This window comes from Saccostrea cucullata, unplaced genomic scaffold, assembly GCF_032062105.1.
Source record: "Saccostrea cucullata isolate Sc308-1 unplaced genomic scaffold, CSIRO_AGI_Scuc_v1 ctg841, whole genome shotgun sequence".
NCBI lineage: Eukaryota > Metazoa > Mollusca > Bivalvia > Ostreida > Ostreidae > Saccostrea > Saccostrea cuccullata.
The window spans coordinates 354,942-379,456 of record NW_026929628.1 but is presented as its reverse complement, the minus strand read 5'-3'; the positions used below and the strand labels follow the sequence as shown (position 1 = coordinate 379,456).

Here is a 24,515-nt window from a genome sequence, read left to right as displayed (position 1 = left end):
TTGCACCAATTGGCTTTATATTTTTCGCACATTCGCACAATGTAATTACAACACAAAGTGTAACACTGCATATACTTACTGATGAGGACCAGGGCAAATTAAACAAAGACATTCTTTTTTTACCTATTTATTATGAACATGTTTTTGGTTAATTTTCTTTGTTGAAATTTCTGATTGTTTGTTCTTTAATTTATTTTTAAACATTGTGGTTTTTTTTATTTGTTCTTTTGATTCATGTAGGGTTCATCAGGCTGTGTTTTAAATTCTATTATCACTAACCAAAAGGAAATAGGTTTATGCTGATTTTTATTTTTTAAAAAAATGTCTGAAAGGCTCCTTTAAAACAGAAACTCGTCATATGTCTCAAAACAAGCATTTTTTCTCTTAATTTTTTCTATAATTTTGATAAGCCGTTTTACTTTTTTATGCTTTGCCCCATCGGTTGCACGATTGTTTATAGCAAAAATGCGATTCTCACACTGATTAAGTAATTCTTTGAATTCCGTTGGTGACGACTTTATGAATTCATCTATTGTTAGATTTTCCATTTCTAACTGGTCTTCGTGTGTCAGGACAATTACCAAGTAGTTATATACTTCCTTCCCGACGAGATTCACAAATTGTTGAATCGAGGAAAAAAATTCACTTGTAAACCTTTCAGAAAAGGGAATTACGTTTAAAACTGCGTGCGGCCCGGGTGAAATTTTATCGAATGCCCTCAGAAGTTTACATTTTTTTAAAACTTCAGAAGTGTACCCTATGGTATCTACAACAGTTATATTTTTTCCATGATTGAAAGCTTCTCCCTTCTCACATTTGCGAGTTGCACTTGAACCTGAAATTCCTGTTTTGAAATGTTGACAACCCATTAAACTGTTTCCAAGGCTATTTTTTCCTGATCCCACTGTACCAACTATGATAATTCGATAGGAATTCTCTACAAATAAAAAAAATCCAAGATCGATACATACAGGATCCATTCACTGGTATTTTTTTTCCCCAAAAGAATTGTTTAGATAAATATAAATCTGATAGCAATGACGTGAAATAAAATATTGCAAGAAAAGTAGAAATGTCCTAACTTTTTCATAAATATGTATAATAAATGGACTTAAATTTCTTCACTGAGGTCGAAATACAAATGAGTCAAAATGAACCTGAATTTTATACAGCTCTTTTCGATCATCATGACCTGCTACTTGCTTGATAAACATGTATTTCTGATTAAAACTAGATATTTAAGAATATTCCAGAATGACAGTATCCGTACAGCCATTCTTTTTTTCGGTGTCTTTCTTGCAGAAAATATAATAAATACAAGAGGCCCAGGGGCCACAGCGCTCACCTGAGCACATCGGGCTTGAATTTACCCCCCCCCCCTCCAGGCGTTCATCATTTGAACAAACTAGAATCTACACTACCTGAGGATGATTCCATATAAATATCACTAATCATAGCTTTGAAGTACTTGAAAAGAAGATTATAAAAGGTTTCCCTATATATCCCTATGTAAAAATTGGGTCGGCCATTTTGGCCCCACCCTAGCCACGGGGGTCATGATTTGAAAAAACTTGAATCTACACTACCTGAGGATGATTCCACATGAGTTTCGTCTTTCCTGGCCCAGTGGATCTTCAGAAGGATTTTTAAAGATATTTCCTATATATTCCTATGTAAAACTTTGGTCGGCCATTTTGGCCCCACCCCTGCCCCGGGGGTCATGATTTGAACAACTTGAATCTACACTACCTGAGGATGATTCCACATGAGTTTCATCTTTCCTGGCCCAGTGGTTCTGGAGAAGAAGATTTTTAAAGATTTTTCCTATATATTCCTATGTAAAACTTGGGTCGGCCATTTTGGCCCCACCCTTGCCCCGGGGGTCATGATTTGAACAAACTTGAATCTACACTACCTGAGAATGCTTCCATATGAGTTTCGTCTTTCCTGGCCCAGTGGTTCTGGAGAAGAAGATTTTTAAAGATTTTGTCTTATATATTCCTATGTAAAACTTGGGTCGGCCATTTTGGCCCCACCCCTGCCCCGGGGGTCATGATTTGAACAAACTTGAATCTACACTACCTGAGAATGCTTCCATATGAGTTTCATCTTTCCTGTCCTAGTGGTTCTGGAAAAGAAGATTTTTAAAGATTTTGTCTTATATATTCCTATGTAAAACTTGGGTCAGCCATTTTGGCCCCACCCTTGCTCCAGGGGTCATGATTTGAACAAACTTGAATCTACACTACCCGAGGATGAATCCACATGAGTTTAATCTTTCCTGGCCCAGTAGTTCTTGAGGAGAAGATTTTTAAAGATTTTTCCTTTATATTCCTATGTAAAACTTGGGTCGGCCATTTTGGCCCCACCCTTGCCCCGGGGGTCATGATTTGAACAAACTTGAATCTACACTACCTGAGAATGCTTCCACATGAGTTTTATCTTTCCTGGCCAATCGGTTCTGGAGAAGAAGATTTTTTTAAAAATGCCATTAATTTTTAACAAATTTATGATTATCTCCCCTTGGAAAAGGGCGTGGCCCTTCATTTGAACAAACTTGAATCCCCTTCACCCAAGAATACTTTGTGCCAAGTTTGGTTAAATCGACCCAGTGGTTCTTGAGAAGAAGATGAAAATGTGAAAAGTTTACGACAACAACGACAACAACAACGACAACGACGACAACGACAGACGACGGACAAATTTTGATCAGAAAAGCTCACTTGAGCCTTCGGCTTAGGTGAGCTAATAACATTTTAGACATTACAGTCTCAATCGGATGACGGTAGGTCCCAGGTGAATTTTTTTTCTTTTTTATGGCGACCGCCAAATAAATAGATCTGGTGGCTCCCATACAAATAGATCTGACGGCCGCCACACAAATAACTTTCGGCCGCCGGATACTTCATATTTTGAGCCCGCCAGCAACTTATATGGCCGTCGCAAAATAAAACAATAAGAAACAAAGTATAGAAATATGAAGTTTAAAAAGTTTACTGTATTCATTAAGAAAAAGTCTTTACATTTGCAATTCCTGTGATAAGTCTAACCGACTTTTTTCACTGTACGGCAAAAACCGATTTTTTGAAAAAAATTCTCTCTTTAAAAATGTAATGATGACTTTAAAAATATTAAACGAATCAAGACGTTGTTTGGAATGGGGCTATAAATACCTTTTTAATAAAGACCGTATCATTTAACACCTTTGAATAGTGTCGAATACAAATAAGTCGATTCAGTGAAATGTAAATATTGGGATTGTGTATTTTTAAAAAGTTAGGAATGTAAAGACTAAAATACCCTATTAAATGTTGACGAAACTTGATCAAATTTACCTGTGAACATTTGTTTAGCTTCAAGTGTGGATGCTTCTAACAATTGATCTGTGAATGAAATTGCACTGTGTTGTGTACGAATGATTTTCCTCTTCAGTTGTCTCTCTTTTTGTCTGAAAATTAAAAGACTTTACCTGATTAGCTGATTTTCCCACAATAAAAAATTAACTTAAAAAATTTAGTTATGGTTGAAAATTGTTCAATGGCGTCTGATCAATTCTAAACTATCAGTCACTATCTAGCGATGGGGTATACGATGAGAAACCGATGTGTTTTTTTTTTTAAAATAAAAATGGCTTGGTTGCCGGACGGACACTTATAGTAATCGGACGGGGACTGAGGCCATTTCGCGAAACGTTTTGGGTCAGCGATGTCTACGCCGATGAAATTCTTGGTGCATGTTTTGAAATGAATCGAATGGAATAAAATTTCACATATCAACAAAACAAATTTTTTACATATTATATTACCACCAGTCTACGGCACCGGCCAGGAAATGTGACGAAGGCATAGTATTGTGCTTATTTTAACTTTTATGCCTAGGTCACATTTCCCGGTCGGTAGCCGTAGATCGGTGGTAATCGTTGGTAATCCGTGGTGTTAACGATGCCCTTACATCGGTCCACATCGACCTAGTAGTCCTTACAGAATCAATCACATTATTTAGCGATGGGTATTCGATGGGCAACCAATGCCTTTTATGATAAAAATAGCGTGGTTTCCGGCCGGACTTTTAAAGGCCCAGCGAAGCATTGCTTATCGTAAAACGATGTTCCAGGATAATCGGCCGATGTTTATTATCTCGCTCATACATTGGTGGACATCGTTCGAATATCGGTTGACTACGGGCCAATGTTTGGTCGAGCATCGATCGATGATCGGCCATTATCTGTTGGACACCACTCAACCCCCCGATGACCTCAGATTCAACGGATATTGGACGATGCTCGGCCATACATCGGCCGATCCGTGAAGATGTGTTAATGATGGGTTGCCGATGAGGAGCGATGTGAAGCATCGTTGGAGACATCGCTGAATTTTAGCTACGAATTATTTCCTACCGATGACCCCACCGATTCGCAAAATGGCCTGAGTCACCTTCCGATCACTAGTGGTGCCCGGCCGGCAACCACACCATTTTCATCAAAAAACGCATTGGTTTCTCATCGTATACCTCATCGCTGGATGATGTGACTGATACTTTAGTGAGTAATATAACGAAGCTTGACATCGTCCGCGAACAGCTCTCACACTAGTTCTTGTAGCAAGCATTTCTACTGATATAAATAGGTTCAAACACTGTTATGATGGAGAGTTTGAAAAAAAAATATTTAAAAGAGTGACATATGTATAATCAGATCTGAAAATGCTCTTTAATAAATAAAACAAGGTAGAAAGGTGAAGCTAACTTATGCCATAGTCACATTTTCCGGTGGCTGTAGACCAGTGTTAATCGGAAGTAATCCGTGATGTGAGCGATGCCCCAGCATCGGTCCTCATCGGTCTGGTAATCCTTAAAGTATCAGTCAAATTATCCAGCGATGGCGTATGCGATGGGCAACAAATGTTTTGTTCCGTTGTTTTTTTTTTTTTTTTTATAAAAATGGTGTGGTTGTCTGCCGAACTTACAAGCGATGCATTGCTAATCATTAAACGATGTTCCAGGGTAATCGGCTGATGTATATTACATAGCTCATACATTGGTGAACATTATTCGTAGGTTGTTCGACTATGGGCTAATGTTTGGTTGAACATCGACCGATGATCGACCAAAAACGCAAAAACGCATCATCTCATTCCCCATCGCTGGATAATATGACTGATACTTTAACAAGGTACAAACCCCGAACGATCATATTTATTTTTTTAATACTTTTTTTAAATGATATCATTCAGCGTGTGAACTGAAAAAGTTATGACGTCCGGCTTGTACAAACTCATAAAATCATCATTACAGTGTAATAAATATTCTATATAAAATAGTCTTCTATACATAATAAAGACTAAGCAATCAAATCTTTATTTCCATTTTGGCATTTTTATTTCCTTTAATATGCATGTTTACATTAAATATTTATACAAAAATCAGGGAGAATCCGACCCCTCCCTCGAACTGATTATGCTCTTCTTTTTTCCCTAAGCGGGGAGCACAAATTCTCGTTATAACAAGGTATTTGAGCCCACTCTTGAATCGGATCCTTCACAACTAAATTCGAGTGACGTTTAAATTATTATTATTATTATTATTATTATTTACAGTTTTTTCAATTTCATTCAATTTCTTTTATTCATTATAGGCATATCCTTTGATGTTATATTTATTTTCACGCATTTGAGGAGATCCAACCAGCATTTTTCAAGAAAATGCATATTAAGGACAGACTCGTCTCGTTCCTGAATATATATATTATATATAATATATATATATAATATATTTTTTTTTCTAGAATTACTCCTTTAACATGTTTAATCACAAAAAAATTAGGTACATTGTATCTTACCAGGCATTTGTGCAAGATACTAGAAGTACACCTATAGTAATTGGACGGTTACTGAGGCCATTTGGCGAATCGGTGGGAGTCCTCGGTAGAAAATAAGTTTTAAGTATAAAATCAACGATGTCTCTTACCGATGCCCCACATAGCTCCTCATCGGCAACCCATCATTAACACATCTTTCAAGGATTGGCCAATGAATGGCCGAGCAGCGTCATGTTGGATCCGTTGAATCTGAGCCATCGTGGGGTTGAGTGGTGGGCAACAGACATCGGCCGATTATCTGTCGATGTTCCACCAAACATTAGCCCAGGGTCGACCGAACTATGAACAATGTTCACCAATATATGAGCGATGTAATATACATTGGCCGATTACCCTTGAACATCCTTTTATGATTAGCAATGCATCGCTTGGCCTTAGCATGTCCGGCCGGCAACCACGCCATTCTGATCAAAAATCGCATCGGTTGCCCATCGTATACGCCATCGCTGGATAATGTGACTGATACTTTAAGGACTAGTAAGCAGATGTGGACCGATGTTGGGGCATTGCTCACAACCCGGATTACCACCGATTACCACCGGTCTACGGCCACCGGCGGGGAAATGTGACTAAGACATTAGGGGAAAAAATTGCCAAAATCACATTTTTAGTGTTTCAAATGTTTAAAAACAATTAGAAACCCGTTTAGAAATCAGGAAGCAATTATTAAAGTTTTGCATATTTTCATACATTACGAAGATATACAAAACAAATATATGAGGAACGTATCGTCTGACCTGAAGTTTTTCTTTTGACTAACTTTTATTTAGATTTTATTTATAACTCTGGTGGTTTTTATTTCAATATTCTATAACAAAAAACGATGAATAGAAATTTTAAGTACAGACAGTTAAAAATATAGAATTAAGGTGTAAAATAATTTTAATGTAAAATCTAATACATCTAGCATGACAAAATCTCACTTTTTTGATTTGATTTTCTTCTGGTTATTTGCTTTCTTTTCTACATTCCATTTTTCAACGGGAGGCATGGAGAAATGCATCTCTGGAACTGAAAAAGAACATGAAAACAACAAATTTCAAAAACTTTCTTTGAATTTTGTATCATAAAATACATGGCTTGACAAAATTTAAGATTACTTACATGAAACCCACTGATCGTCAGACTCATTAGAGTCAAATAAATCTGATATGTCTGAACAACTCGAATCAGTAATAATATGGAAATGGGGTTTATTGGAATACCCAGAGTCAGTGCTAGATGCTTTATCGAACAAAGAGAAACCGGGATGTCCAAAGGAAATTCTGTTTTCAGAATCAGAATCTTCAATTTTTATTGCCTGCCGCATTTCTTTATGCTTCCTGAAAAATAGAACACGTCAAAAAGTATGTACATGTATTATGCCCTTTTTATGACTAATTAGTTGGCCATCGCGTAAAATGTCAGGCTTCAGTTTAATTTTCGTTCTCCGTGCCGAGTTATACCTATGATGTAATCATAGTAGTGATTATTTGTTTTCCTCACACCCAACTTCAATCGCATCATCTCGGGTCTTTCTCGAGGTGTAAAAACTACCTCGAATGTATTAACATTACTGGGTAAGATTTAGACATTTCCTGTTTATTTGAATATAGGATTGAATAGGTTAAAAGTCCCTTCTCTTGTATATTTTAGGTAATATCTTTACATTCAATAAAATTAAACTCCGTACTCCACAGATAAGTGATCTTCCAACATTTATTTCAAAGTTTGTTAAAAGGGGGTTGTCATGGCCTCTATGTACTGTAGTACATACGAGGTGGTTTTTCTGCCAGTCGGAAAGGCCCTAAAAGTTGTGATTGACCAAATACACACCCTAATAATGTGTTCGGAACCTGTTTTTCGGTGTTCTACAAATTATAAAATCTGAAGAGTTCAGAGTAGCTCTGGTAGTGGCTCTAGCGAGTGTTAGCGATAGGGTGAATTATTCACGGAATGTGGCTAGGAAGAGATTAGCACGTGGAGACATGGTAAACAGAAAAATTATGTTGCGTTTCAGTTTTCACCATCCTATAATATCTGTAAGATTTTACTTCAATCGATCTCTATTGAATTCATTCAAACTTGAATTCTCTATGATACAATTTTCTGCAGTTATGAATTAAAATTCCTTTTCGAACAAATATTTTTGCATGGGAACCGGGACTATATTTTGGGCGTCAGATTAGCAAATGCGGCACCAATATGACTTTGACTGACAAATCATCTGAATGAGAATTGCATTATGGGTTACTACGAATACTAAAGGAATTTTACGCTTGAATAAAGAAAAATCTCATGTCGATCGGAAAGGCACAAAAACCATTTTCCCATCCATTTCGTAAATGAAAACCCCGTGTCAGCGGCAAGCGTTGGCACGATAAAGATCCCTCACTGCTCAATGGCCCTGAGTGCCGAGTAAAGGTCAAAATTTGAAGCCCTTCGCTGGCATACGGTGACGTCTCCATATGAGTGAAAAATTATCGAGAGGGACGTTAAACAATATACAATCAATCAATCGTAAATGAAAAGCATTTTTAAGAATTCTATTATTATTCATGATCACAATGGCAAACAATTCATTTGTTAAAGCGATTTGCGACTGTATTAATTGCTTTGTTGTACTTTAGGTGAATTCAATTGTCAGGTGGATTCCCTGGCTAAAACACGAGTATACTCAGTAGTAAATTAAAAATGTTTTCTCCATTTAAATGCAAAGGAGATGCGTCTCGTTTTCTTACACCTGTACCCTTGAAGAGCTGATGTTCTGAACTTGACACAAACTACATTTTATTTTACATATTTTTTCTAGTTAAAGTAGGGGTCTAGTCGTGTGACGTCATAACCGGATCGGACTCCCGGATAGGTTTTTAACACTATTATTTATCGATAACATCCCGCAGTAATGGCGGCAAGAAATAAGAAGGGGAAATTCGTGAAATCCTCTCGTATAAAGCAAAATGAAGTCCTGAGGAGAGAGTGTGTGAAATATTGGGACCGCAGTGATGATAGTACTTCCAAAGAAAATGTTGAAACACCAGTAATCACTCCAGTTACGAACGAAGACCATGTGTATCACTGTGTTGACCCCCTTGCCAGCGATGTTCGTGTTGCTAGAGAGGAAATTGTTGAGCCAACAGGTAAAAATGATTGGAGCGAAGGTAGACGTATAATCGAACTTGGTATCCTTGCAAATAATTTAAAGGAGTGCAAGAGATGTGGGCAACCTTTGCATTTATCCGATTGTGTTGGAGAGACTAGATTCGGACTCGCTCAAATTCTCCAAGTGCAGTGTAGACGGTAACTGGAAAAACCCGAAACCCCCCGATTTTTGGAGAATACCCATACAGGAGGGGTGAAACCCCAATAAAGTGGTGGAAACCCCATAAAATTGAATGTAATGGGGTACTATAAGGTCTAAGGTGATGTTTAATTGAATGATATTGACATCCGTAAATTTTTATAGCCAATTTTACCTCAGAATCGATTTATTTCTTTACGTTTTTACTTCGGTATTCTCCGTGTAACTTCGTATCTAAAGAAACTGGTTTTTCATGCACGAGCGATTTAGCGCTCACTATAAATACTTTTACCGGGGAATGTTCGATTAATGCGACGTTCGTTACAAAGAATCGCAGGTTGTAGTAAGTCTTTGGCATGTCAACAGAATCAAGTTCAACTTCTACAAGTAATAGAGATGTTCCTCGAGAACTACGTACAGAGACAAATTCTAATTCCGGCCAGGATTTTGATGTCATTGACGCCGTCAGTTTATTCAACAGCAGGTTAGACACCGCCCTTGAAAAGCAAAAAACTCTCATTCTTTCTGAAATACAAGATAAGCTTTTAAAACCAACAAACACATTTGAGTTCCGCGGAGAAGGAAACAAAATACAGTTTCAGTTTAATGAGGAGAGATTGCGAGGTTTAGAACTGTTATCACAAAAACTCATCTCTGGCGATTTCAGCGGTGTCACAGATTTAATTTCCTCCGAGATAGAGGCCATTCGTCAACGAAACAAGATATTGCGAATCGCTGATAAACATGGGTGGGATACGGTCAAGGAGTATGTGGATTCTGATATTGCTGACAATAGCGAGGATGCCGCCAGATTGCGCTCCGCTATCTCAAGAGCCGCCAACAAGAAACGTAAATCTCCTTACGACAGACCCGTTTTCCCTAAAACTTCAGGAGTGTTCGATGGTTTGTCCTCTAGGCAGCTTTTTCTCGGCAGTGCAAAATTCAACTACCGCCAGCAGTTCAACCCTAGATTCATTGCGCCCAGTTCGGCAAACTACAGAAATCCCCTACAAACACAAGTTGCAAACATCGTCTGCCACTACTGTCGACTCCCGGGCCATTTTGCAAGATTCTGCCCGTACACTCAGCAACTCCAGTGCTCAACCCCCCAGGGAACCCAAACAACAGCACTCGTTCCAACATCAACAGCAAACCAGCAATGAAGTTGAGTATGTTAGTCATATATTAGACCTTAAATCTGACTTTGACGCAAATTCAAACATTTCAGTTAAAGATCGTTTAAAAAACTCTGTGGAATTTTGGAAGAATGTTATAAAGCCAGACGATTATATTTTAAATGTTATCAAATTTGGCTATAGAATTGAATTTATTACATATCCTGAAGTTGTATGTTTATCTAACAACAAATCAGCAGTGCAGAGCGCCCCTTTTGTTGAAAAGGCCATCTTAGAATTGCTGAGAAAAGAGTTAGTCATTGAATGTTTTGAACCGCCCCATTGTGTAAATCCACTGACCGTTTCAGCGCCATTGAATAAAAAGCCAAGGTTGATTCTTGATCTTAGACACGTCAATGCATGCGTTTTAAAGAGAAAATTCAAATTCGAGGGGTCTTCAGAGGGTCTCAATTTTGCCGAAAAAGGTTTATTTATGATTAAATTTGATTTAACAAGCGGATATCATCATGTAAACATCCATCCAGATTTTTACAAATATTTAGGTTTTTCCTGGAATTTCAATGGCTCAAAGCGGTATTTCGCATTCACAGTCCTACCTTTCGGTCTCAGCAGTGCTGGTTATATTTTTACTAAAGTATTAAGACCATTAGTATTGTTTTGGAGAGCAAAAGCATACGGAGTTATAATGTATTTAGACGATGGCTGGGTTTGCGATTCCAAACAAAATTGTATTTTAATGTCACAGAATATTCAAAAAGATTTATTGCATGCTGGTTTTCTTGTTAATGAAGCTAAGAGCGTTTGGAACCCAGTGCAAAAGTTAGAGTGGCTCAGTTTTGAGTGGAATTTAGAAGTCGGTTTTATTGGTATCCCTCGACATAAATTAGAGAGTTTGTGTAGCAAGATAAATAAACTCAAAGAAAAACAAAATATTTCTGCTAGAGATCTCGCTTCAGTAGTAGGTAGCATTATTTCTTTTAAGTTTGCACTTGGGCCCGTTTGTCAAATAACAACGAGACAATTGTCAATGCTTATTGCTAATGCATCATGTTGGGATAAAATTATTAATATTTCACTTCCTGCTTGGTGTGAGCTAGAGTTTTGGTTAAAAAATAGCCTATCTATTCCCGCCAGGGTTATTTCCCCATGGTATCGCACACCGGAACGCATTGTTTTTACTGATGCTAGCAATTTTGCAGGCGGTGGTGTTATGTTAGATTCGACTAAGAAAGTTTTTCATGTTATGTGGGACGAATCAGAGAGAGTTCGAAGTTCAACTTTTAGAGAACTTAAGACAGTTGAAGTGTTTGTAAAAACTTTTGGTGGTGTTTTAGAAAATAAATTTGTAAAACTATACTCAGACAATCAAAACGTTGTTAGAATTTCGCAGATCGGCAGTATGAATTCGGATTTACAATCTCTTGCTTTTTCTATATATACAAATTGTTTGACAAGAAATATAGATTTTTCAGTAGCTTGGGTTCCACGAGATCAAAACTTAGAAGCAGACTTTGTTAGCAAAGTTTTCGATTTTGACGATTGGGGTATAAGCAATCATATTTTTGTATTTTTCAATAAGGTTTGGGGACCTTACACTTGTGATATTTTTGCGAGTTGCAATAATTACAAAGTGAAAAAATTTTATTCTTTGTTTTGGACCCCTGGAACAAGCGGAGTCGACGCATTCGCGTTCGACTGGTCACAAGATTTGAATTGGATTGTTCCTCCCGTTTTTTTGATAGGGAGGTCAATAAAGCATTTATTAAATTGTAGAGCTAAGGGTACCTTAATTGTTCCGAAATGGAAATCAGCAGCTTTTTGGCCTTCTTTGATCGACAAAAACGGAAAATTCTTGTGGTTTGTGAAAGATATAATAGAGTATGAAAAACCGACGAATTTTTTCATCTCGGGATCTGATAAAAATAGTGTATTTGCAACTCACAAATTTATCAGTAATGTTATAGCATTGAGATTGGATGCTTCGTAATTAATTCACTGTAACATTATATGTATATGTTCATTAGCATGCTTTGATTGTGAACTATGGACAGATTAGTACACAAAGGTTGACTGCTAACCAGTGTACAATATGCATGCATATTGAAATGAAATGATTGGATGACTGTTATCCAATTAGGAGGACTGTTCTCCTAGATATGACGTATTAACATTGAATTATTTCAATACTATTAAGATTATGATTTAATATACTTGTACTGAAATTCATATAATTTGATGACTGTTTTCATGGAGGACTGCTCTCTTATATTGAATCTGATGATAAAGTTGTTTGTAAATATATGTCATATAATATCTCGGCTATTATTGGTTACTGTGCAAATTTGGTTTGAAGTTTAATGTGCTTTATTGTTATATATTTCAGACTTTGAAGAATTATCAAGGCCAATGGATAAATATTGACAAGTTTAAAGACGATCTTCATTTTAGCGATATAGTGGAGTCTTTGCCGCATATCGTGAGAAATGCAAAATCTCAGTCAACGAACAAGAAGTACGATATATATTTCTCTAAATTCAGAGACTGGTGTTCGAAGCATTCATTTACACATCTTCCTGCATCAGTGTCTACTGTCGCTCTTTTTATGGGAGGTTTGGTGCAACAGAGGGTATCGACGTCGGTTCTGGAAGCATATTTCTACAGTATAAGTTGGACTCACGAATTTTCTTCAAATTTGAATCCATGCGAGGACAAGTTCCTGAAACTAGTGCTTGAAGGTGGAAGGCGAATGTTATCAAAACCTATCAACAAAAAAGAACCAATCACTACAGATATATTACGTAAATTGATGGATTTTTCTTCCAAGGATCCTTCTAATGTGCTGAAATTAAGATCTTTTGTTATGTGTTTATTGGGATTTTCTGGTTTCTTTAGATTCAGTGAATTATCAAATATTCGATTATGTGATATCAAATGGGAAAGTGCTCACATAGAAATTAATATTCCCAGAAGTAAAACGGATATCTACAGGAGAGGAAATTCGGTGATAATCGCAAAAACTGGAAACGATTTGTGCCCTGTGTTTTGGTTAAACAAATACATCGACATGTTAGAGATGGACAAGTCTTCCAATGATTACATGTTTACAGCTGTAAATTTTGTAAAGTCCCTCAATAAATACAAAGCTTCAAATAAATCCAAACCTCTGTCATATACAAGAGCTAGGGAAATATTGTTGTCTTCTTTAAATGAAATTGGCCTTGACAGTTCTAAATATGCTTTACATAGTTTACGTAGCGGCGGAGTTACAGCCGCTGTTAATAATAATGTGTCTGATCGATTGCTTAAAATACATGGTCGGTGGGTCACGGATAAAGCCAAAGACGGTTATATAAAAGACAATCTTGAACATAAAATTCTGGTTTCAATGAATCTTGGTTTATAAAATTATTTTATTGCAACTACTGTCCTTTGTTTAATGCGATTTGTAACGAACGCAACAATCCTACAGTATATTCTTTTTCTTTGTTTTTCAATAAATTAGTTAAGAAAATATTTATTTGCGGAGGAGTGAAACGAGGGAGAAAATAAATTTATTTCTTTACGTTTTTACTTCGGTATTCTCCGTGTAACTTCGTATCTAAAGAAACTGGTTTTTCATGCACGAGCGATTTAGCGCTCACTATAAATACTTTTACCGGGGAATGTTCGATTAATGCGACGTTCGTTACAAAGAATCGCAGGTTGTAGTAAGTCTTTGGCTTTCCCTGCCCTCCCAGCCCTTGCATTGTTTATTTTGTAAAATTTATTGAGTTTGATTTGTATGTTCTGGAATAAAAATGCGATTTGTAACGAACGCAACAATCCTACAGTATATTCTTTTTCTTTGTTTTTCAATAAATTAGTTAAGAAAATATTTATTTGCGGAGGAGTGAAACGAGGGAGAAAATAAAGGGGTTTCTTCTAGTTTTGATATACTGCACACCACGCCCGATCTAAATTCGCGATCGCTGAAGTCGTTTCGAGTAATCCGTGGAAATAATTACTGTAATCTTCATCAATATTAATATTATATTATGTATGAATATCATTTTTTTAAAAATTATTTGTAAGGAATTCGAAACCTTAAGAATATAAAAGAAGTATGAAATATTTATCATGTTGAAAGACATTACAGTGCAATGTTTAATTGAATTCTTTTAATGAATTTAACTAGTCCATTAATCAAGAATTAAAGTCATTTTTTATAAATTCCAATCATTTATAATATGTAATTAAATTAAATTAAATTAATTAATGAATGAATCTGTTAATGTAATTATTATAATGAAAAACATTACAGTGAAATTTTTAATTGAATGTTTTTTTTAATGAATTTAACTAGTCCATTAAGGAATAATGTAATTTTTCTCAATTCAAATCAGTTATAACATGTAATTAAATTAAATTAACTAATGAATGAATTCGTTAATTTATTAATTTTTGATTAAGGTGTTTGTTTTGAAATGTTTTCTTCTATGTTTAATAATCAATTTTTTAATTCAGTATTCATTCATTATTATTTTCCAGTTACTAATTTTTTGTTTTTTGGGGGGAGAGTGTGTTGTTGTTGTTGCTTTTTTTTTTTTTTTTTTTTTTGTTTGTTTGTTTGTTGTTTTTTTTTTATGCAAGTAGTAGAAAAAAATATGCATACTCATTGATATGAGAAAGCAACATGTATCCATTACAATTAAATTATATTAGAATCCAGGTCTATGAAATAAAAAAAGTCTGATAAAAAATAATGAAAATGTGCATGTTGCATATGTGAATTCTTGTACAGTTGGTATTGTAACATTATTGTGAGAATATTATTCACACCTCAGGTAGCTCTGTTGTTTTGTACTGGGATAGACAGGTACCCCTGTGTGTGTACATGCACTATATACACAGCTGTTGACACTTGGTCAACTTGATAATAAACACCTTTTGTTTAAACACCTGGGTTCCCAGCTACTCTGACCAACCCCCCTCTGGCAGGGCATGTGTATATACATTGAACCTTTACTATTCTCAATTGAACAGTTATGCTTTACAGAATTTCATTTTAAGGACGTTAGCACACACACAAGGAAAATATGAATTTTGATAATTCATGACAAATTAATAAATAAAGACCTTTTAAATTAGTAATAACTGAAAATATTCATAGTTTCCTTATGTTCCCAGTTCTAGCCACGTGGAGGCCTCCTTAGGTGTAGAGCCATGATTTGAATTTTAAAACAAAAATATTAAAACCAAAGGACCGAAAGATAAAAAATTAAAAAAAAACTTTAAGAAGATTTTTAAAAAAACTTAAAGATACTGGATCATTATTCCTAGTCAATTTTTTGTTCATATATAAAAATATTACAGCCAAATGAAAGTAATATACATGAAATAAAATAACATAATAAAAATTTTAGAGAAAGGAATTTATAATTTAATTAGCAACATTTAAAAAAACAATAACATTCCTATAACCTAACCTAACACAACACCAAACAGTATTCACTGGTCTGCACCCGTCTGGCGGCGGAGGAATACTGCCTGATACTAATCCTTCTCTAATTTCTAACCTAACACAACACCAAACATGCAGTATTCACTGGTCTTTCAGTGACAAAGATACTACAACAAAAAGCTTTATTCATAGTCAATCTTTTGGAAGAGCAGTTGAATTTTGTCCAACAAAAGTGTTTCTACAAGTGGGACTGGGAGAAAAAGATATAAATTCATCTTCTGTGTCAGAAATTGTGTTAGGAATCCAAAACATTATTGTAAAACTGTTAAGAAATATGATTCGGTTCAAAAAATATTTATTGGAAGTCTGTTTAGGCAAATGATTTGTGGTATTATGGATCCAGGAAAGTACAATTCTACGGTTTTTGATATAAATATAACACACTCCGGAGGAAATATGGAAATTCTCAGAATGTGATATTTTGGAGATGTAAGCTAGGGTTTAATGAATTCGAATAAAAACATTTGGCATGTCAGTGGGATTAGTTTGAACAGAGAGGCAATGGAAATTTTTAGTCGACAGATTCAGCTTGCAATGAAATGTAAAAAAAACATAAAATACCTGTGCTTGGAGATGATCAAAAAATTTCAGTTATCTTTCAACCAGTTTAGACAGACATTTTTCATAGTTAAAATTCCATCAAAACTTCAGTTCTTTTATTTTGTTGTGTGATTTTTTTCCTCTGTTTTTTTCTTTTATTTCATATTTGTTGTAATTTAAAGACAATTCAAAATGTAAACAACTGATGTAAAATATATATTTTTTTTCCTAAGAAAAGAATTAAGATAAAAAAGTTACAATGAAATAAAATATCTATATATTTGAAAATTGATATATTATTTTAATTTACTATTTATTTCAGGTTTCAGTATTTTCATCTTTTGACAATGATTTATTTTTTGTTCTCTTTGTAACATATAAGTAATCATTATTTTTATTTTTAATTATTATTGTTGCTTTGAACCTTTGAATTTCAAATTTTTATATACCTACATTCAGAATTTGTCTAAAATCTCAAAAATAAATTCAGTATTTTCATATTTTGAATTTTATTTATTTTTTTGTTCTCTTTGTAACAAATAAGTAATGAATTATCTTTACTATTTTTTTTTGTTAATGTAGCGTTGAAGCTTTTGGATATTTTCATATCTCTAAATTCAGATTTTCTCTAAAATATCCTAAATGAAATTTTTTTTTAATTATGGCTCTACAAAAAGGAGGCCTCCACGTGGCCAGAGCTGGTAACATTGGGATAATATGAATAATAATTAATACACAAATTCATATTTTCTTAATGGCTAACGTCCTTACATTTTTTGTTAAATACTTATTACATAATTAATATTTTACTATTATCATTGTAAAACGTTACAAATATAATTGTGGAAAATATTATGATTATTTTAATATTATCTATACAATTATATTGACAAACAGCTCGCTTCGAATTTAGATCGGGCATGGTGTACGGTAAATTCGTAATGTCGCCCGATTTCCGTCGATTCTGAGGTAAAATTGGCTATAAAAATTTACGGATGTCAATATCATTCAATTAAACATCACCTTAGGCCTTATTGTACCCCATTACGTTCAATTTTATGGGGTTTCCACCACTTTATTGGGGTTTCACCCCTCCTGTATGGGTATTCTCCAAAAATTGGGGGGTTTCGGGTTTTTCCAGTCACCCCAGTGTAGATACCAGGAGTGTAGGCTACTTAATGATGTCCCAACAGGCAAAAAACATCTGACAGAAAAGGGAGGAAAAGCATGGGATATTAATACGAAAGTAGCAGTAGGTAAGTGTATTATAGTTCTGAAAATAAACTTGTGTACATTGGTGTTTTTAATCAGGGGTGTGCAATAGATATTACAAAAATAAATTACTAGCCCGTTGGGCTGCGCTACTGGCGGTAACAAAGTTACTAGCCCCAGTTTGCCAGTCACTAGCCCATTAACTACCAACAACAATACATGTATAAGTATAACATAAAGGTGAAAAAAAACATTGAAGTTGAAATAAATAAAACAAATAATGGTTTGCGCTTTGTAATTGTCAGGTACTTCCCCCTATTTATATCGACTATAATTGTCACTCAGTGAGATGACTGGTGATAGGAACACACAATGCATATAGGTTAAAACGAATTAAAGATTTTGATTTTACAGAAAAGTTAATTCGTACCTAAATTCAGTCGAGGTAAATGTATGTTTACTTTCATTTTAGATTTACTAGCCCGACCGGCTAACGTAGTATAGATTTAAGATAGCCTACCTCTAAAATTGGTAGCCCCGGGCGTCGGGCGATGGTAATTGCACACCCCCTGTTTTAATCTTTGATTATTGTTTTAAATAATTGTGTTTGTAATATTTTAGGAATGATCAATGGTGGCTTCGGAGAGTCTCATTTAAATGCCTTCTTAGCAGTACTAAACATTCCAGGAATTTCGAAGGGAGGTCTGAAGGAAAGGGAAAGGGAAGTTGGCAGTACACTGAGTAAAATGGCAGAAGAAAGTTGTCGAACCAGTCTATTAGAGGAAGTTGAAAAGTACGTTTATTGGTATTTGTTAAAATAATTTGAATTATTGAAATAAAATAGAAATTTCATGCATGATAATTATTGGATTTTTCTTCAGGAGTGATGGTAATCTCACCGTCAGCTTCGATGGTGCCTGGCAAAAACGGGGTACTGGGCGTGCCTACAATAGCCTTACAGGTATTTTTTGATGGTTTAAAAAAGTCATCAATTATCCTAATTAGTAATTTGAATTGGATGCTTTAACTTTTCACTGATTACTAAAGTAATATAAAGTATTTACTGCTATTGAACAATTTTCTTTATGTTTGAAGGACATGCAAGTTTGATTGGGGAAAAAACCAAGAAATGTGTTGGTTATGCTGTAAAATCTAAAAAATGCAGAATATGTGACTTGGCAAAACGGAAGGATGTTCCCGTGAGGAAGCACAAGTGCAGTCGAAACTGGTCAGGGTCAGCCAAATCTATGGAACCTGCTATGGCTTGCGAGATGGTGCAAAGCATAAAAGATCAAGGTGAAAAGGTATGAATTGCATAGATATGTTCGATTATGTATATATATATCTGTGTACATTCAATATTCAAAATCCATGAAGAGCTAAGAGGTGAAAGCGCTATGAATTAAAATGCCACCTTCCATGAAATCTTTATTACATATTAATAATTTATATATATCTGAAGATTGTAAATGAAACAGTCTTCACAACAATTCTTTTTTAGCACATGCCCTTCGGGCATGTATACTGGTCATTTCAACCCAGCCCATTGAAATTTGTACATGCCCTACTCAAAATTCATTCATATAGCAGAGATATGATTGTGCAACAAAAATTAAGGATTTTATATTAACTATAAGGACAGTGTTTTTGTTTTTTAATTTTAAATTATCTCGATCTTTAGTTTAAATTGTCTCCAGAGTTTTAAATCAACTGTTGCCTGCCTGTCTGCCATTTTCATATGCGTTTTTGTCCACAACTTTTGACGCAAATGCTGGTCATTTGTTTGCCAGTATAGCTGAACTGAATTTCAGAAATAGGATCATGATCATCATGACATCAGTCCACTGCACATGGTATCAATAAACATATTGTAATTTAGCAAGAAAACATTGAGAAAACAAATTAGTTAAATTAAACACTTTAATGATTACGATTGACAATCATTTGACAGGTCATACCGATAATGTAACGTAAGACGAATGTAGACTGGCAATTCAGAATGACAGATTAAGACATTACATAGCAAGTTTACATGAATAACTGGGGTACAACAGAAGAATTAGCAAGTAAACATCGTGAATCGAAAGAAAATTCACATATGCCCTTTGGGCATGTAATTTGAGAATTTTCACATGCCCGCTGGCAAATTTACCAGGTCCCGGGCATGGGGCACCCAGGTTATTTCGAAGACTGTGAAAGTGCTAATGCATTACTGTTTTTTATTTTGCTTATAATTATAAAATGTTGTTAGGTTACCACGTTAGTAATGGACAACGATTCTACAACAATAGCCAGATTGAGAGCAACTGTTGATCCAGATATAAAGAAAAAGGTGGACAGCAATCACATGAAAAAAGGGTTTACAGGAAGTCTTGTGGAAATCAGCAATACCCATAAAGTATTGAAAAATGTTAAAGTTAGAACTCACATTGAGAGATGCTTTACATATTGTGTTCATCAGGCATCTGAAGATCCAGAAAAGTTAGCCAATGATCTGGGGAAAATTGTTCCTCATTTATATGGTAAGAATACTACTTGCAAAAAGAATGAACATATATTTAAGTTTGACACTGGCAAGAAAAATAATTTTGTTTTCTAATTATTTTTAGAAATTTTTAGAAATTGGTCTGAGTTCATGATAATGTATGAATGCTGTATTTGTATTAGTGTATTTAATCTTTAAAGGGGACCATTCCATGTGTGGCACATGGTGCAGGAGTGAACAAACTGGTTACAAACCAAAAAACTTGCCATATGGGAAACCTCTTACAAGTGAGCCTCTGAGATCAGCTCTAGAAAAACTGTTTGAGAAGTATGCAGACCGGGCAACTAAGTTGGTGTCGATGGGATCCACTCAAGTGAATGAAAATTTTAACCACATGGTTTCTAGCAAAGCGCCTAAAAGAATGTAAGAATTTTTAATTTTCAAATTTATGAAATGATAAAAACCTTGCACATAGATAAAACATATACCTTTTATTAATTAGACTATGTCACCTAAACTGTTCATAGGTTTTATGGAGGTTCAGACAGTCTGCATAGTAGAGTATCTGCAACTGTCTGTCAGAAAAATGAGGGGTATAATTATATAACTGAGGTATACAAATGAAAAAAAATGTTCTTTGATGTTCTTTTGATGTTCACACATGGCAGTTTAGGCAATGTCTATAAAGTAAAGTATTTTAAAGGAAACATCAAAAATACCCATACATAGCCTAAACTTGTTTGTGTAGTTTTTGTTCTTGTCTTGTTTACATTTTTTTTTATTTACTTGACCCAGTTTCATTTTTAATGCATGATTAATTTTTAAGGGTTTTGAAAGTTCTTAGAGAATTATCATGATTATATCTATAAAATGTGTGAATTTATTGTTACAGTAAAACTCGTTTAGTACAAACACAGCTATTGCAAATTCACGGATATAGCGAAGTCATCTTGGATCCCCATCTATAAATTTAATGAACTTCTTATATGGATATAAAGAATTACGAATATAGTGAAGTAATTATATAGGTCCCGCTGACTTCGTTATAACTGAGTTTTGCTGTAATACATTTTAATGCAGACACATTTGATTTTTTACTCCATAAAATATGTAATCTCTTTACTTGAAAAAAAAAATTATTACATGTTTTACATATTGATAAAGGATCTGTTGATTCTTTTTTTTTCTTTTCCAGAAAAAGTTTTCAATTTCATATTTGCTATTTTTCTCAGGTGAATAAAAGACTGACAATGTCTCCTGGAAGATACACCCTCAAGCATTCCAGGATCCTACAAAGCAGACTGAAGCTGAAGCGATTACAACAAGCAAAGCGGAGCACAAAGCGGAGACGTTTAGAGCTGAAGTCAGAGCGGTCTGCAAAAGATGCATCACAATCTGTTCTTGAAGGTAAGTCGGATAAATACAATTTATCTGAAACTTAATTTTTATGTGTGATGTTTGTTTGTTTTTACATATCATTTTTTCTGAACATTTCTATTGCAGCGGATACATACAGCAGCAAAATTGGTTTGAGTGATGAAGTTGATTTGGAAGACATTTCTTTGAATAAATTAGATCAACTACCAAGTACCAACAAATCTTACATGGTATTTGACCTAGAGACTACTGGTTTAGGTTTGTGAACTAGTTTTTTCTTTGTAGAAATATCTAAGGAATATATTATATAAGGTTAAGAGAATTGTGTTGCACTTGACTTAGAAGTATACACTTTGGGAGTTTCAATATTTATTTTTATTTATTTCAGCCAGGACATCAGACATTGTTCAGATTGCAGCTGTATGTGGAGAGAGAGAGTTCAACATGTACTTGACACCACAGTCCCCAATTAGTCTTGATGCATCTGCAGCAACTGGGCTTACTTTTGTTGGTGGTGTGCTGAAGCATAATGGCAAGAAGGTGGACCATAAAGAGCCCTTTGAAGGACTTCAGCAGTTTGTTGAATTTTTGAAGACTGTTGATTGTAAACCTATTTTGGTTGGGCACAATATACAATGTTTTGACCTACCAGTGTTAATGAATCAGCTAGTCAAATGTAAATTACTTGACAGTTTTGCTAGCACTGTCACTGGTTTTATAGATACCTTACAAGTGTCTAGGAAATCTTTCAGCAAAGATGATGTTAAAGATTTTAAACAAGTCACTCTTGTAAATACTTTCATTGGAAAAGATTATGAAGCTCATAATGCTATTGCTGATGTGAAGGCATTGAGGGAACTTTTTGAAATGAAGTTGTTGGCTCTGTGTTCAGCTAATGATGTGTTCACATTGAATTATTATACCACAAAGAAGTCTTTAGAGCCCCTTGTTAAGGCAAAGATTGTATCTTCCATGATCTCGAAGAAGTTGATTGCAAATTCTCTTAGTTTGTCTAAGTTGGTGCTAATCCACAAGAGGGATCCACATAATGGGTTACGAAATGTTTTTAGTGAACCATTATCGGGTTCAAAACAGCCTAGGATATCCAAGTCATCTAATGTAATCAACAAATTGGTTGAATATTTGAATAGCTGTGAATGATTACTGTTTGTATATATTTTAAATTAGACAATACAATGTGTAAAATAAAGGTCTAAAAACTTGTATGGGAGATTTCAGTCAACACTCAACCTAACGTTCGACTGTATTTGTTTTTTATGCTGACTGTTATTATTCTGTAGTATACTAATTTTTTGTGTATACTGTTGAACACATAATTGGATGTATTTTGACTCGGTGTAGTGGAAAGAGTAATGCTTCAAAATTGATGACTGATTAGACTGTGGATTTTCATTTCATTTACTTGAAAAACAGATACATGTACATGTATAATATATGTGAAATATATCTGTAATTAATGGCACACAGAATGTATTATAGGTTGTAAAATTATATTATATTCTAAAGAATGTTGTTATTCTTTTGCAGTTATGCATCTATGAAATGAAATAAAAGTCATCAATAGCTCTGGATTTTTTATCTTCCCTCATTTGAAATTCCTTATCAAAAATCTCAATTTGGACAAAAAACGTGTAAATAAATGGTGGTGCTGAGAAAAAATTTATGCTGGCAATGTGCTGTTTTTTTAATTTAATTTTAACAAATAGTCATAGATGAACATAATTTGAGAATTTGACTGAAAAATCACAAGTCAATTTTTTTTTACAATAATTTTAATAGTGTTGTACTTCCAAGTTTTTGGGCTGGCCGAGGGTTGTATTTTGTTCAATTTAGTCCCCCAAAACCAAAGAAAATATAATAAGAATAAAATTTCACTGTAATTTGTTTAATTGGATATATTTCTTTGATTTTAATAGGAAAAATCATTCATTAGCATCAAAATTAGTGTTTTATGTACAAATTATGTGAAACCTTTATTGGAATCTCATATCGTCAATTGACAAATGGGGGTACCTATGTTTGAGAAACTCTCTCTCAGTAATAATATTGACAACCCCTTCTTTTTTCCAATTCATCATACTTTAGTATGAACAATCTAAACATTTGAGAACAATTTTTTGAAAAATCACAAGTAGGTCCAGTACTAGGGACCTACCTTAACAAAATTAAAAACGCCCGTGACATCTTTCATAGTTTCTTATCTTTGTATTTTGTTCATAAGAATATTTCTTTTTTATTTTGCACTCCACTGACATGATCATAGATTGACCTGAACCACGTGTTCGAAGTAGAGTTTAAGTACATGTATTTGGCGTAAACGTTGCTATTCAATCAACGATTGGTCAGTTGCTGGTAGTAAAATCCTCTTGTGAACATGATAACAATAGCCATATAGGCAACCAAAGGGTATATAACACATTTTTTAAACCAGCGTATCTGTCACTAGCTTATATAGTGAGCTCTATTTTTCCCCATAAATTATGATAAGACGTTGTTATTTCAAGCCCCCCCCTTTAGCCACCCTTTTCTGTTAAAAATCAATACATGAAAGTCTCTCAGATTGGTTTGGAAACATATTTTTCACAGAACATGTCTTCAAAAGAAACATAATAAAAAAAAATCCTGTTTACTGTCAATTTTATTTGTAAAACCGGTTCTACCCTATTACCTTTGAACAGGTCAACCTAAACCACGTGTCTTGAATGTAAATCACAATAACAACAATAGGGGTACAAGATAGGAAGTGAAAGTGAGGTATCTTTCAGTTTTGGCCTTGTGGCAACGCGCTTTGAAAAGAAAATCAAAGTGAGCTAAAATTGGAACAAAATCAAAGCATTTTGGAAAAAAAAATTGAAGTGCCTTTAATTTAGGAGAAAATCAACGCAGTTTGAAAGAAAAATAAAAAGTGCTTTAAGACTGTACATCAAGATTTTTTACCATGGAGACACTTCATGCACTTTAAAAAAAATTCTGGACTTACAGTTTGGTATTAGACAGCATTATTTTGTTGCATTTCTTTTGAAAACCAGAAGAATTGATCTACACTCAGTGAGAACAAAGAAAAGTCATGTAGAACGTCCCTCAGCCAA

At 34.6% G+C, this 24,515-nt stretch overlaps 2 protein-coding genes and 1 pseudogene across 2 annotated transcripts in view; 2 read left to right on the top strand and 1 right to left on the bottom strand.

Moving 5' to 3' along the window:
- Positions 1–213: 213 nt before the first annotated feature.
- LOC134281525 (uncharacterized) overlaps positions 214–24,515 on the bottom strand; it is a 46,267-nt gene continuing 21,965 nt past the window's right edge. The window contains exons 4-7 of the mRNA XM_062763980.1: positions 6,980–7,197; positions 6,799–6,886; positions 3,336–3,448; positions 214–937 (exon numbers count right to left, since the gene is read on the bottom strand). Of these exons, the coding sequence (XP_062619964.1) occupies positions 339–937; positions 3,336–3,448; positions 6,799–6,886; positions 6,980–7,197 (1,018 nt within the window). The 3' untranslated portion in view covers positions 214–338. The remainder of the gene's footprint in view (positions 938–3,335; positions 3,449–6,798; positions 6,887–6,979; positions 7,198–24,515) is intronic.
- On the top strand, positions 9,355–10,318 carry LOC134281523 (uncharacterized; annotated as a pseudogene).
- Positions 17,308–23,207, top strand: LOC134281524 (uncharacterized). Its single transcript, XM_062763979.1, has 11 exons — positions 17,308–17,428; positions 17,497–17,587; positions 18,165–18,336; positions 18,425–18,504; positions 18,639–18,847; positions 19,795–19,993; positions 20,229–20,451; positions 20,556–20,640; positions 21,261–21,439; positions 21,617–21,663; positions 21,794–23,207. The coding sequence occupies exons 1-11, from the start codon at positions 17,390–17,392 to the stop codon at positions 22,564–22,566; spliced, it is 2,097 nt and encodes a 698-aa protein (XP_062619963.1). The 5' UTR covers positions 17,308–17,389; the 3' UTR covers positions 22,567–23,207.

Coding starts and splice junctions, on each gene's coding strand:
- LOC134281524 (XM_062763979.1), top strand. CDS start 17,390: ATGGGGTTTCCACCACTTTATTGGGGTTTCACCCCTCCT. Junction 18,337..18,424: donor CTATTAGAGGAAGTTGAAAA/GTACGTTTATTG, acceptor ATTTTTCTTCAG/GAGTGATGGTAATCTCACCG. Junction 20,452..20,555: donor AGCAAAGCGCCTAAAAGAAT/GTAAGAATTTTT, acceptor AACTGTTCATAG/GTTTTATGGAGGTTCAGACA.